The sequence below is a fragment of the Carcharodon carcharias genome, chromosome 10, assembly GCF_017639515.1.
Source record: "Carcharodon carcharias isolate sCarCar2 chromosome 10, sCarCar2.pri, whole genome shotgun sequence".
Classification (NCBI taxonomy): domain Eukaryota; kingdom Metazoa; phylum Chordata; class Chondrichthyes; order Lamniformes; family Lamnidae; genus Carcharodon; species Carcharodon carcharias.
In genome coordinates this window covers 71133930-71149963 of record NC_054476.1, presented here as the reverse complement: position 1 = coordinate 71149963, position 16034 = coordinate 71133930, and the positions used below count along the sequence as shown (strand labels likewise).

Sequence of the window (16034 nt, the reverse complement as noted above, 5' to 3'; positions counted from 1 at the left end):
TGTCGAAGGGTCATGAGGACTCGAAACGTCAACTCTTTTCTTCTCCGCCGATGCTGCCAAACCTGCTGAGTTTTTCCAGGTAATGCTGTTTTTGTTTTTGTGTAGGGGAAAAGTTATGTCTGTCTGTAGCAGGAAGCAAAATCAAAGCCGTTGTGGGAGTCTGAAACAAGAACAGAAAATGCAAGAAAAACTCAGCAGGTCCAGCAGCAATTGTGAAGAGAGAAACAGAGTTAACAGTTCTAGTCCGTATGACCCTTCTTCAGAGCTGGGGATAAGTAAAAATGTGATGAAGTTTATACTGCCTTAGGGGGGGTGGAGGTGAAGCTGGATAGAAGGCCAGCGATAGATGGGGACAAAGGAGAGATTGACAAACATGTCAGGAAAAGGACAAAAGGAGTCTTAATGGTAGTCGTAGGGCTAAAAAAAAAAATGCTGATAGTGACATCAATGTAAGAAAGCAGACCAAACGCCGATGCGGTGACTGCTTTGCTAAACACCTCTGGTCTGCCCGCAAGCATGACCCAGACCTTCTTGTCACTTGCCATTTCAACACACCATCCTGCTCTCATGCCCACATATCTATCCTTGGCCTGCTGCAATGTTCTAGTGAAGTCCATGCAAACCGCAGGAAATGTACCACATCTTCCGATTAGAAACTTTACAGCCTTCCGGACTTAACATCGAGTTCAACAACTTCAGACCATGAACTCTCTCCTCTATCCCCACCCTTTTCAAAATTCATTTTTATTTTTCATCCACTTATTTTTATTTTTATCCATTGTTTTATCCCTTTATCCCATTTTCTATCCTTTATCCCCATCCCCAAAAGGGCCATGTTACTTGTTCCATGGTGTTCTTCCAAGCAGTGCTTACCCTTGTTCTGCCATTATCATACTCAGCGTTCTTACCTTAATGCCACTATCAGCACTTTTTTGCAGATGAGAATGTACTTGTTCAGTTTGCTGGAGCGTTTGACAAACCTAGCTAACAGAAAAAAGGAGCTATCTTTTCAATTAATCCATTGCACATAATTTCATACCATGTCTTCAGTTGACACAATATAATTCATCTTCCCCTCTGCCATTGCAACATGAATAGACTTTTGATTCCATACTGATTCAAAGTGGATGATCCCAGTCTCATAACAAGCTAGTCACACTCTAAAGCTTGGAAGCAACATCAATCTTAAATCTTCCAGTTTATTGAGAACATATTGCCACAATCAATTCCTCAGAAACATGCCTGGTCGAGAGATGAGCATCACTATGCAAAAATAAATCATAAAACTATCCACATTACAAAAGGTTATATACTGGTAATAAGGATTTGACAGTTTTGTACAAATAATGAGAATAAAACAGGGACTACGATTCCTTTTGTACCTCAAATAAAATCTTTTAAAACATAGTTAGTGTTGAATACAAATCAAAGCAGTCAAATATTGTGAAGTTTAGTAAATCATTAAGATGTAGTGATGTGCACAAGTACTGTAACCAGTATTGAAAATATGTCTTAAGGGCCAACAGTAGAGGGATAGTGACTACATCTAGGCACTTTGTCCAGTCCCTGGCATGATTGAATCCCCTGAAATGCATTGTATTCAGTATTGCTTTACTCACTAATATGTCTCAGCAAAGCAGGTTGTTAATCTTTTGAAGTCAACAGCATTTTTACATCAATGTACATAATTGCATTCATTTGGTGATTACTGAAGACAGAAGTGTTCCAGAGGCTCAAAATGGAGAGCGCGTGCAGGTGCTGCACTGGGTATTTCATTCACCCAATACCTATAATTCCAATACGCCCACGTGTCGGAGCAAGTATTTATCTAATGGCAATCAGTGATTCCAGGACATAGGTCTCTTATCTCTCAAGAATGCATTCTGGTTGCATTCTTAATTTTGATTAGGCTAACAGGAAATCCAATGGTGTTCTGGCTTTGAACACTAATCTGAACATTTCTCTTCTGGAATGAATTTTTATCCTCAAAAACAAGAAAAGTTCAAAACTGGGTATGTCCAAGCCTCAAAGGGTTCAACGTCTATTTCATCCTATTCAATTCCATCAACTTCAATAATCTCCAAGCATTCTATCACCATATGTCTGAAAGAATGGTCCCAAATATTTCTAACCAGCCCCCCAATAAAAACGATTTCCATAAATTCCCAGGTTCAAGAAACCCACCAGCTCTTTGAGGGCCACAAAGGACACTTGGCACTAGAAATCAGATTTATAGTTTACTTACTACTATGAAGGAGGACTTGCAAATTTCTCAAACTTAGTTTGATAACTGCTAGTAATTAATTGAAATCCAAGAGATTTTCCAGTAAGAAATGTTCAGTGCTCAGAATTAATGTAAACGCAAATCAAGTTAACTAAAATCTGCATATAGTCAATGCAACTAACAATTCAACATATGAAAATACAGTCACAAAAGGTTAGAAAAAAATCAAGTGGATTTCCTGAGCGAATTGGGAACTGATGTTGGTTACATTCAGATTTTACTAGTACATCATTCCAATGACAGTAAGCACAAAACAGCCTCAGGGACAGGCTAACTTTACAGCATGGTGAGGTATACAACACCTGAGGGACAGGCTAACTTTACAGCAGGGCAAGGTGTACAACACCCCAGAGACAGGCTAACTTTACAGCAGAATGATGTGTACAATACCTCGGGGACAGACTAACTTTACAGCATGGTGAGGTGTACAATACCCCGGGGACAGATTAACTTTACAGCAGGATGAGGTGTACAATACCCCGGGGACAGATTAACTTTACAGCAGGATGAGGTGTACAATACCTTGGGGGACAGGCTAACTTTACAGCAGGATGAGGTGTACAATACCTCAGGGACAGGCCAACTATACAGCATAGTGAGGTATACAATACCTCAGGGACAGGCTAACTTTACAGCAGGATGAGGTGTACAATACCTCAGGGACAGGCCAACTATACAGCATAGCGAGGTATACAATACCTCAGGGACAGGCTAACTTTACAGCATAGTGTAGTATATAATACCTCAGGGACAGGCTAACTTTACAGCAGGATGAGGTGTACAATACCTCAGAGACAGGCTAACTTTACAGCATAGTGTAGTATATAATACCTCAGGGACAGGCTAACTTTACAGCAGGATGAGGTGTACAATACCTCAGAGACAGGCTAACTTTACAGCAGGATGAGGTGTACAATACCTCAGGGACAGATTAACGTTACAGCAGGATGAGGTGAACAACACCTCAGACAGGCTATCTTTACAGCAGTATTTCTACCTGAAGTGCAGTGCAGTTTTACTGAGACTTTATTGCAGGGTTGATGGGGGAGACAGACTGAGGGAGAATTGCTGTGACCACCCTCACACTTTGCATCAAGGCAGAGTAAGCTAGCTAAAGGGAAGGTTCAGCTTACATTATGGTGGTGTGGACGATACTTCAGGAACAGGATTGCCTGTCCCATGGCTGGAAAGTAGAGTTTCCATCATTACCTCAGGCACAGGCTTATTTTACAGGTCGGGGAACAGACTCAAGGGAGAGGGCTACCTTCCAACAAGAAAGTCTTACTCCATCAGGATCATCTTTATTTGGGGGAATAAATAAATTTAGCCAACCAATACTTTGATATTTTTACACAAAGTGCTCATATGTGGCAAACTGATCTGAGTGTTGCAGTCTAAATAGGATTCAGTGTTTCATGAAAACAATACCAATTCCTATTGCTCTCTGGAGTGATTATCTTGGTATCCCTTATGAAATTTGGGCACCTAGTTTGACTTTTATAGCCACCATGGCTTTATAACACCAGCAGCCTAGGTGCAGTCGAGTGCACAGAGCACTGCTCTAAAGTGAACATGTCCCAGACTTCATTATGCCATATCCTTCTACCCTTACAAGGCATCTTAGCTTATCATACCAGGTATAATTTACATAATTTATCAACAAAACACAGCAATCTTAATATTTTGAACACAGGACAGCATATTAGTTACGGTATAATTATTCAAATCTCAACATTTAGCACTGTACATTTTTTTGCTTTGTTCGAAGAACTAAACTCACCCTACCTTGTACCCAATATTCAGAGACAAATTTACCAGTTTAAAAAATGGCATAATGAAGCATACAAGGAAAAAAAATTCAAGTAATACTATCATTTTATAAATTAACCCCAAGTATAAAAACAGTGATTTCTATTCCTGGATGAAAATGACAGTTATATATGGCTTTAAGAGTTCAAAACCAAGATCACTATTGCTGAAGGGTTTGAATATCGTAATTTCATGAAGCAAAAATGTTTTCAAATTTTAAAAAAATCTGCCAAAATTCTCAATGTATTGTGCGTTATAAGGAAGAACTTTTCTAACAAAACACTGGCCAGCAGTGCTAATGCAGCCAGGTATCCAAATGCATAACTGGACACTTATGGATCCAAGGCTGGATGCCTGTAACAAAAGTACAAGGTTGGTGTTTCAGTGCAATGCTACCACTAGATGTAACCAGCAACATTCAGTATTACGCAAGTTGCTAAGCACACTAAAGTGGGCTAGTGTAGAGTGGTAATACAACAACTTTTTCTGCACTTTTAGATTTCTAATCAGGCATGGAAGCCTGAATGGTCTCCTAGAACCAACAATGCAGGCCACTTCAAAATTCCCATAAAGGAATGTTAAGTCCTTGGCAGGAGATGACCAAGTTAGTAATTAGTTTGTAATCCATGTTAGCATGTGATTTGAGAGTTTAGTTGAACCTATGGGTGTTTAGAACCAATCTGTACAACCATAAGTTGGCAAAGGGTGTCGGAAATATTGATCCAAAGGGTTGTACATTGGTATGATTTAGTTTCATGAAATTATGATAGTTTTGTTAGTGCTGCAAAATTTATACATAAATTAAACACCCAGTGAATTTAATTAAGATTCCTTTAGAATACATACTTCAGTCAAAAACTGAAGTAGCACTGGTGACGCCCAATGAAGAAACAAGGCTCTTGTAATGCAGTTGATGCTCAAATCATTGACTGGTTTATCGGTGCACAGTAGTCAGTCTTTTCACTTTGTAACATTCAACATTTTCTTTGTCGGACATCATTGCTGTTATGTTTGCTTTTTACAAAGAGACTTGCACTTCCATTGCCCACTTTTTTCTTTTCACTCATATTCTCCTGCTTTTGCAGTCTTGTTTCCTTCCATCGCAGCGTGATATTCCTGTTAGAAACAAATCTGTGTCAATAGTACCACATGGGCAATCATAATCAAAAATGTCACATCACACATAAGAGTTTCAACTTTTTCCTGTCCAGCTCTTCTAGAATGATCAGGCTTCAAATCTAACAACTTTAATTATGGATTACCACAGAAACTTGAAATCCCTTAAGTTTTCACAAGTTAAAATGGCTAATTTATGATAATTCCAGTACCACCAAGGTTTGCAAAATGTCACAGTTATGCCGGTAGGATTCGCCTGTCGTGGAGATGCTTTAGTGTCCTTCAAACATAGGAACAGAGAAGTAGGCCATTCGGCTCCTCAAGCCTGCTCTGCCATTCAACAAGATCATAGCTGATCATCTACCTCAATGACATTTTCCTGCACTATTCCTATTCCCACATTCCTTGATATCCTCAATATCTAGAAATCTATCGATCTCTGTCTTGACCATACTCCACAGCCCTCTGAGGTACAGAATTCCAAAGATTCACTACCCTGAGTGAAGAAATTCTTCCTCATCTCAGTCCTAACTGGCCTACCTCTTATTCTGAGACTGTGTTCCCTGGTTCAAAACCTCCCAGCCGTTCACATCCTTCCTGCATCTACCCTGCCAAGCTCAGAGAGTTTTATGCCTCAACAAGATCATCTCTCATTCCTCTAAGCTCAGAATACAGGCCCAGTTTCCTCAATCTCTCCTCATAGGACAATCCCATTATCCCATAAATCATTCTGGTGAACCTTCATTACACTCTCCTGTGGCAAAACCATGTATAAGAATGCACTCAACTTCATAATATTTGCTTTTTTGGAACAAGATTTATTTGACACTATGCAGCTCTAGTTGCTGCCCTGGAACTCTGAGCTACTCCACTGTTTGACTAGCTATTCAAATGGGTATTGCTGGAGGCAATTTAAATGCATTATATTCAGTTTCAATGTTACAGAACAAATTTGACACTAGCAATAACAGCATAAAGTCAGCAACAAATGCAGAACACAGAAAGATGATATGCTGTAGAATTTTTTGGATATTACAACATTCCATGTTTGATTCTGAAGTAGAGCTCGGAATTAAACACAACTGACTGAAATTTGACTATTTCAGTTGGGCTGTTGGCAAGCTATCTGAAAGGGGAGTGCTCTCTCGGAGAGAAGTTAAAACCAATTGCCCCACTTCAATCATATTCATGTCAACAGGCCCTGAGACAGCACTGATTGCCAACTGTTAAACATCCAAGCTGGAGGAAGAGGAGAGTAAGGGTGATTGCAAGGAACCACAATCTCTTGTGGACATGGAAATGAAAAGCAGTGCCAGCGGAGCAGCATTAATGGCAGTGTTTCCCTTGAATGGAGCCTTCCCACCTCCTTCCAACAAGAGTGAATGCTAACAAGATTACATAGAGTTATAGAACAAAGAAACAGGCCAACAAATCCACACAGCTGTGACTGTTCCACACAAGCCTTCTACCATCTTACTTCATTTAATGCTCTTCACATATCCTCTTATTTTCTCTTGTGTACATGGTTCCTCTTGTGATTTAGTCATTAAAAGTGTTCATGGTCCAAACCAATTTGAGATTAAAAAGGAGCTGAATGAAGCAGAATGGAAGTGGCCATTACATGGGGTGATGGAGGTATTGAATTTTTAAAAAATGCTAAGGACAGGGCAAGGCAGGCATTTATTTTCCATCCCTTGTTACCCACTGATGGTAGTGGTTTTGATACGACTGACTGCTTTCAAAGCTACTTCAGAGAACGGTTAAGAATCAATGTCAGTGTTATTATGGGCCCCAAGCCGGAGACAGGTTTCATCTCCAGAAGGATATTAATGAGTGTCAGTTGGCTTTTTCCAACAATCCAACAGCTTTCACAGCTCTTTTACTGGTACCAGGTTTTTATTTCTAGACTGTGCCTTATAACACTCTACAATAATCCCTTTGCAGGGAGAAGACGTTTAAGGGAGGTAGTAGAGAGTGCTTTATTCTTCCATTTCTCAATGGGGAGTTGAGAGTATTCATATCCAACTTTTCTCTCCCCCCCACAGAAGAGTCCATCATGATTACACGTGGGCCCTGGAAGCTTGACAGGTTGAATGGCCTCTTTGGATTATGCTTGCGTGGTCTGTACCTGCCTTGATGCTCCTTCCCAGAAGCCTTTTCAAATTACAGCAGCAGCTTTCATCGTGCAAGAATTAAGAGCTTATGTTGGCTAGTTGCAACTAAAATTTATTTCCATATTAGCGAGTCCTGTGTGGCATTCTTATGATGATCTCAGTGATACTGCATAAGCATAAGAGGGTTATGCCATGTTATTTACAATGTGCTATTCTGCTGCTAAAGAGGAACACTTCTTCTGAGGTCACAAAGTCTATTTGTTAAGTGTACACAGCCTCAGGTCAACAGTTTATTTGTTGCTTCTGACTCCAAGTAGATGACTGGCTTTCCTTGTTCAAAATAGTTTGGCATCAGAAAATTTGAAATCTGTAGTGATGACTGTGCAGTATATTTACCTCAGTCAGTATTGCTTTACAGCAGTATTTAACTACAACTTACTGTCACTTACTTTAACAATGCAACAAATACCCTGGTATTGGAGAGCAAAGAAAAACTGTGAATGTAGAAAATTTGTGAAGCACAAAAAACATCATCAATGCAAAACAAGTCACCCTCATCATGACAGTTCTCCTGAAGATCTTTCTTTCTAGGAAAGTAATTGGCTTGATGGGTATTTGCAGATTTTTTAAAAAAGTTGTCAGAATAGACCCAACTTGTTGACCATAAGTGAAAATTCCAAAAATCAATGATCCTCTGTAAAGTAGCTGCATAAAGTACAGTAATAAACTACTTTCCTCAGAATTCTATGTAGACCGGGAAAGGCTATATACATCACAAAGTGCATACTTACCATTCTAAAACCTGTGAAGTCTAATTTCATGCGCAATTATTTTCTACACTATGACATACAAGAAATTTGAATATATTTTCAAGCAATTTGACATACTGAAGTTTCTTCTACAATTAGCACCATCTCAAACTGTTGTGAATGGAACAACACTTCCAAAATAGCTAACAGTCTGCTTAACTATTGGCAGGGGGTGGGGGGTGCCCTGCAGTCAATTCTTGTTGAAAATAACAAGAGTGCCCACCTAAGACCTTTCTGCTGAGGGGCTGGGAATTGTGTAGACCTCTCAGGCTGTATGACTCTCAATAAATGTATGTAGTGAATACTAAATGTATTATAATTGTATTGAAGCACCCGAGAGTGCAACATGATGTATATCGATAACTCCAATACCATTGCACTGTCTCACTGTCTGTAATGACCACATTGATATGACTGTAAATATTCACTGTTTGTATTGAAGCACCTTGTGATCCATGTGGAAAAGTTGAATATGATTGCACTTTTTGTGATGACCAATTAGAAATGTTTTGTAATGTTCTTTCAGATATTTTATGAATTAAGTATTTTTTCAAAAAAGAGTGACATCACAAGATAGCGCGAGAGCGTGGCGGAGAGATCAGAACCAGCGCGAGTGTGGGGGAAGCTTCAAAAAGTGACCTTAGCACAAAGGTGAGAGCTGATTGGTGAGGGGTGGGTAAGTGTTTTTCCCCAGTTTAAAATAGATTAAGCTAAGGAAAGATGAGCGTTCTAGTTTTTATTTAAAGTACATAAATAATATAACATTTTTTTCTGTGTTTAACTAGAGGCATGGCAAGGCAGCTCAGTCCCGTGTTATGTACCACCTGCAACATGTGGGAAGTCCTAGATGCTCCTTGCGCTCTGACTGGCCACCAACTGCAGTTAATTGAGCTCTGAGTTTCGGAGCTTGAGCGGCAGCTGGAGGCACTGAGTTGCACCCACGAAGCTGAGTGTTTCATAGATAGCACTTTTTAGATGTGGTCACCCCACAGCATACGGAAGTGCAGACAGAGGAGGAATGGGTGGCCATCAGTCAGAAGAAAGGTGTCAGGTAGGTAGTCAGGAAAACCCCAGGGTGCATCTCGTTCGAGAACCATTTTTCTTTGTTGGAAAACGGTGAGAGTCATGTTTCCTCTGGGGAGTGCAGCCACGCTCACGGCACTGTGAGTGGCTAAGCTACACAGTGGGGGGGGAAAAAAAAGAGAAGAGCAATAGTGGTAGGAGACGTGACAGTAAGGGGGTCAGGCGGGCGTTTCTGCGGCCGTAGACATGACTCCAGGATGGTATGTTGCCTCGGGTCAGGATGTCACTGAACAGCTACAGGACATTCTAAAGGGGGAGGGCGAACAGACACAGATCGTGGTACATATTGGTACCAACGACAATGGTAGAAAGAGGGATGAAGTCCTGCAAGCAGAATTTAGGGAGCTGGGAAGATTAAAAAACAAGGCATCAAAGGTAGTAATCTCTGAATTACTTCTGGTGCCATGCGCTAGTGAGTATAGAAATAGGAAGTTAGTCCAGATGAATGCGTGACTGGAGAGATGGTGCAGGAGGGAGGGCTTTAGATTTCTGGGACATTGGGGCCGTTTCTGGGGGCGTTGGGACCTGTACAAGGTGGATGGGCACCTGAACCAGAATGGGGCCAACATCCTTGCGGGGAGGTTTGCTAGTGCTGTTGGGGAGGGTTTAAACTAACTTGGCAGGGGGATGGGATCCTGAGAGGAGGTTCAGCAGGGGGAGATGCATTGCCAAAATTAGGAGAAAGAGCAAGTGAGTCTGGAAAGCAAAAGAACTTATAGACCAGTTAAGGCACAAGGGAGTTTGGAAAGGTTGGATGGTATTTATTTTAATGCAAGGAGTCTGACAAATGAGACAGATGAGTTGAGGCACAAATTAACACATGGAAGTATGATGTCATTGATGTCACAGAGACATGGTTGAGAGAGGGGCAGATTTAGCAGCTCAATATTCAAGGGTATAGAGTCTTCAGGCGAGACAGGGAAGGAGGTAAAACAGGAGGGGGTATTGCAATATTGATCAAGGAATTAATTACAGTAGTAAGGAGGGATGACATCTTAGAAGGCTCCTCAAATGAAGCCATACGGGGTAGAACTTAAAAACAAAAAAGGAGCAATCACATTTATGGGAGTGTACTATAGACCCCCATACAGTCAAGAGAGAAATAGACTTGGCTCCAAAATTCTAAAGTTTACATCTTAAAATTAAGTATTGGAAAAGACCAGTCCCTACGCTTATGATGGAAATGAAAAATAACGGCAGGCATGCACTATTACATTTACAACACAACAGATGGGAATTAATGGAAACTGAGCTAAAGCTTCACGGACAACAGCTCAATAAATATATTTCTGTGCAACTTTTCTCCAGTGGCAGTATAGAAAATGAAGTGTTTGGAGAGGGCGAGGGAGAGATGAAGTGAAGGGGGAAGGAGCTGAAATAAGAAAGGTCACACTACCTACCTGACTGAATATGCACATCCCACTATAAACAGGGGGAAAAGAATCAATCAAATGGTGCTAAGCCCAGGTTGCACAGTAAACAAGGCATGATATCATGGTCACATGCAAGACGGCAAACAATCAGCAACAATGGTGCAGGTAGTCAGCTTTTAAATTGCAAGTGTTTTCCATGCACCGAAGAGACTGGACCGCAAGGTAGGGCTCAGTTTACTCTGCTTAGCATGCAAGATTGGGTTGTTAACAGTATGCAATTGTATTTACTTAGTTGATAAAACAAAAACCTGTTTGAGACTCTATACATATTTTGAGATAACACCAGTTTTTAAACTTCAATTAGAAATATTTTAGATTAATGAAATAATGCTTCAGATTCAAATGGCCGATCATGCTGCATTGCATCACAGGTAGCTAACCACTCAGTAGTGATAGCAACAACGTGATATACAGCAGCTACAGGCAACATTTCATTCCAATTTATTCATGCCATTTAAAATGTTTTAATTGGCATTAGCTATATACCAATTTTGACCGACAAAGTAGGCAAGAGCAGACAAAGGTCACTGGTCTGCTATTTACCAAGCCTAAATCATTGTGAAGCAATACTCCTCCTGCTCCTATCTTATTTACTCCTTCCACCCACCCAATCCAACTAAGTTTCAAAAAGTCACCTGCACATAGGGAGATGTTGAATTTTTAGAAGGTTAACACAACAAAAGAACTGTATTAATATAAAAACAAAAAAACTGCGATGCTGGAAATCCAAAACAAAAACAGAATTACCTGGAAAAACTCAGGTCTGGCAGCATCGGCGGAGAAGAAAAGAGTTGACGTTTCGAGTCCTCATGACCCTTCGACAGAACTGTATTGCCCACTCTGCTATAGATTTAGACCTGCCTCCCTAGAAACTTCTACCAATTGGTGACATCCTAAATGAACAATCCAATTTTAATTGTCTTCTGGTGGCATAGCTTTCACTGGTAGCCATTCTAATGAAAATGTCTACCTGTGTTAATACATGCCTCAGTAAGGTTAGCCAACAGAGTTATATTATTCCCACATCAAAATCATTGATACTTCAACATTTGATTCAAAGTGTTCAAATATGTATTAGTTAGGGGGAAAAAAAGAGATCTACTCCAATCAACAGTTGCCAAACTCCTAAATGTTTATCATTTAAGAAATGTATACTTTTACAGTGACTTGCACCTTAGGGTGGGGGAAAAAGCAACTGCAATACTCCAATCTGAAAAATAGACCTGCTTCTGGCATAGGCATCAGTAAACACATATGTTTCAATTACATAATCTAATTGAATGCCAGAATTAGAGATCAATTACGAATTCCTCCATTTACAAGTCACACCACAGCCAATTTATGCTACAATAAATTTCATTTTGTCAGCAAACGACTAGGAAAACAATAACTGTAATTACTCTTAGTTATGTACTTGGGCCAAAAATAGGAATGACACTTCCGATGCCAGACAAGTTCTTTAGAGCACAATTACATTCCGTAGCCTTACGATAATTCAGAAAACAGAACCTTAGCACAGAAGATCATTCAGCCCATCATGTTTGTGTCAGCTCTCTCAAAGATCTATCCAATAAGTCCCACTGACCCACTCTTTCCCCATTTGTCTACAATTTTTTCCCTTTTAAGTATTTATGCAGTTCCCTTTTGAAAGTTATTACAGCATCTGCTTCCACCACCTTTTCAGTCTGTGTATTCAAGATCATAAACTACTGTGTAAATGGTTACTCCTCCTCCATCTCCCCTCTGGTTACCTTAAATCAGTGCCCTCTGTGCACTAGCCCTAGTGATTCTCCCTTATCTACACGCTCAATTCTGAACACCTCCATAAAATCTCATCTTGATTTTTATGCTCCATGGAGAACAAACCTAGATTCTCTACTGCCTCCACAAAACTTGAGTTAGTCATCCCTGATATAACCCTGGTAAAGTATCTTGTGAATTTGCTTCTCCACAATGAATAACTCAACCTTCACAGTTTTTACCAAAAGCATCTTGCAAACATGCTCCTTGACTGAATCCTGAAAGTCAAGGTAACCTGGCTTCCAAGGATATTCCATGCTTTTGACTGAGAAAAGGTTAGCACTAGACTCAGTATCAAGTAAGCAAGACAGTGCAGTCATATTTGTCTCCTTAGACCAACAGTCTTTCCTTGAGGAAAAATTAAAGATATGTCCCACTGCAAAAACAATGACAACTTACACTAATTCTGTATTTCACATTGAAAAATATTCCAAGTCAGTTTACAGGAACAGATACTGAGCTAGAAGAGTAAAGATTAGGAGTGCTAAACAAAAAAATGGCCAAAGCGTTCTGTAAGGGGGAAAATGGGAAGTGGGGGAAGTTAGGCAGAGAATGGCAGTCCATGAGCCCAAGGGCTGAAAGGAACAAGAGGATGGTGTCAGAGATGCACAGAGTTTGGGGGGTGGTGGTGGAGGGGGGTGCTGACAGAGAAAGTGAGGGATGAGGCTTTGAGAGGATTTAAACAAAGTGATTAGATTTTTTCATTTTGAGATGTGGGGCACTGAGAGCAAATCTAAGCCACCAAGGACTCAGGCCTGGGCACCCAAACCATTACCCCAAGAGTAAACCAAGGCCTTTATTTCTCAATTACATGCTTTCCCTCAGCAACATCATCCAAGAACGCAATGTCAGGTTTCACATATATAATGACAATACCTCATCACTATATCAATCAATCCTCCACTGTCTTGGATTTGTCACACTGCTTGCCCAACACCCAGTCCTGGATAAGCAGAAATTTCCTTCAATTAAATATTGGCAGGACCAAAGACACTGCCTTCAGCCACCCACCAAACTCCATTCCCTAATCCCACATCACTGTCTGAGGCCAAACCAGACCATTCAGGACCTTGGTTTCCTTTCTGACCCCACGATGAGTTTCTGACCACATATCTATTCCAACACCAAGATCACCTACCTACCTGAATAGCATCAACCATTTCCATCCCACCTCAGCTCATCTGCTACTGAAATCTTCATCAATGCCTTGGTTACCTTTAGGCTCGGCTGTTCTAACATTTGTCTGGCTGGTCTTCCATCTTACACCTTCCATAAACTCAAGCTCATCAAAAACTACTAACTTGTATCAACTTGTGCTCACTAATCTTTCATCTGCTCATTGACCTACAGTGGCTTCCGCTCCACTAAAGTCTACATTTTAAACAAGGAACAGAATTTTTTTCAAACTTCTCTATAGTTACCCTATCTCTGTAACCTCCTCCAGCTCTACAATCCTCTAAGATCTCTGCACCCCTCCATTCTGGCCTCTTGCGCATCCTGGATTTTAACCAATCCATCATTGGTGTCTGGGCCTTAAGCCCTAGAATTCACTTCCTAAACCTCTACCCCTCTCTCAAAATACCGTTTAAAAGCTACCTCTGATCAAACCTTAGGTCACTCATCCTAAAATCGCATATTGTTCAGGGACAAACTGTTTGCTTTTGCTCCTTGTGAAGCATATTGTGAGTTACAGCCCATCTCCAAGAGAATAGAGAATGGGAGATTGGACAGAAAAGCATTTTAAAAAGTTTGAGTCTGAAAGCAGTAAAGGCATGGATGAGAATTTCAGTGGCAAATGGGTTGAGGCAAGAATAGTGGTAGGCAATGTTACAATGAGAGATGGAAGCAGATGCATTCACAAATTTGTTTCTCAGTGCTAGTTCACAAGATTTTCTTTAATTTGTTTGTCAGCCTCCAAAAGTCTCCCTTTCAATTCCAGAGGAATTTTGCATTCTAATACTTCGAAACTGACAACCAGTTTGAGGAAATCTGGCATTTCATTATTTCTACAACATGTCCCTTATTGGATCTCATCAGTCTGCGGAGATCTTTGGAATGTGATTTGGACATGATCTTGAAGTACGTATACTCTAGTTGGGGGCTTTCTAAATGGTTAAAAGTTTTTGAGATGATCATATAAATTTGATTCGGCGGCACATCTTATACAGCCATGTGATAGAAATATTCTCTCCCATAGCAGTTAGGGTGGAGATATTAATTCGTCTGAAGCACAAATTCAACACCTTGTGCCAAATAAACTTACAAGCACTATATATAGATGTATATAAAACATGTATGTGTGCATGCGCACACCAAGGACATCATGAATTTTACTTATAATATGTATTAAAACAGACTAAAAACTCCTCTAATGGCTCGGTGTCATGCACTAAGTCACACAAAGCCAAAAGTCCCAGGTTAGAGCCCTAGCTTATTCTTAAGTTATCTGATCTCAGCCAGGGCTAGCAGTTGGGATACTAAAACTTGGGCCCAGTGTAAAATTAAACAGAAAAATCACAGAGTTCTTCTCCTGATTGGTACTCAGTAATGTCTCAGGTGAGAAGAGGACTTGGCTCTGATACAATGGTTTCCAGTCAAGTAACCTTTAGACATTCATTATCTAGGCTTTCTGATAAAGGGGTGCTTGGGTGGGGCACTTGAGGATTCCTGGTTGATAATTGGAGCCGAGAGTCTTCACCTTTGAGACAGGAGAAAATGTACCAAAGAGAAAACAGTTCAAGAACCAAGCCAAGTTAGTTTAGTAAACAAGAATAATGTTTAATGGTGCATGAAGTTCCTTTTAGGTTTTGATCTTAGTGTAAATAGAGGAAATACAAGTCCAAAGTTGACTAACATGATGCAAGTTATGAATATGTACACTTTGAAAATTCCTTCAAACTAAAATTTCTAAAGGAAAAAATACTTTTAGTTCATGTCCTCCAATTCTATAAAGTAAAAAAAAAATCACAGCAGAAGGATCACATACTGCACAATGCTTTCATAAACTTGACAGGTCTAAGCCCCATCAGCATTGAATACAGAAAACAATCACTTTTGCACATGAAAGGCATGCCTGGAATTCGAGGCTACTGGCAAGATATTCAAGTTGACAAGGAGGCTCCGGTAAAACTAATTGGGTGCTTAAGTCATGTGTTAAGTATTATGAATTGTTTATTTAAAACTCTAATGGACAGGGAAATTATTGACCACACTATCTATCAAATATATCGTAGAAAATATAAATTCATGAATAAAACTTACCGTATAAAGAAACGCCATATTGTCCAAGTCAGGACTAGTATGAATCCAAGGATCCAGCATTGGATGACGTAGAAAGGAATCGGCAGCGTAAGTGTATATGGGTCATATTTCAGCACAATTAGGAATTCCGTCACTGTGATCGCAGCTACCAACCAAGCCTGTTGGCCAAGCTTTTTATGGAATTTCCTGCACAGAAAGGTGATTAATACAAGTATCAAAAATTCACAGGGATAACAATTTGATTGAAACTTATACTTTGATCAGTTTAGAAAGCTAGAAAGAATGACCAGTCATGGAACAGTTGTCTTCAAGTTTACCCACAATA

At 40.1% G+C, this 16034-nt stretch overlaps 1 protein-coding gene across 1 annotated transcript in view; it reads right to left on the bottom strand.

Moving 5' to 3' along the window:
- Positions 1–1181: 1181 nt before the first annotated feature.
- The window catches only part of ptdss2 (phosphatidylserine synthase 2), a 121395-nt gene continuing 106542 nt past the window's right edge, over positions 1182–16034 (bottom strand). Inside the window, exons 11-12 of the mRNA XM_041197786.1 lie at positions 15710–15895; positions 1182–5209 (exon numbers count right to left, since the gene is read on the bottom strand). Of these exons, the coding sequence (XP_041053720.1) occupies positions 5068–5209; positions 15710–15895 (328 nt within the window). The 3' untranslated portion in view covers positions 1182–5067. The remainder of the gene's footprint in view (positions 5210–15709; positions 15896–16034) is intronic.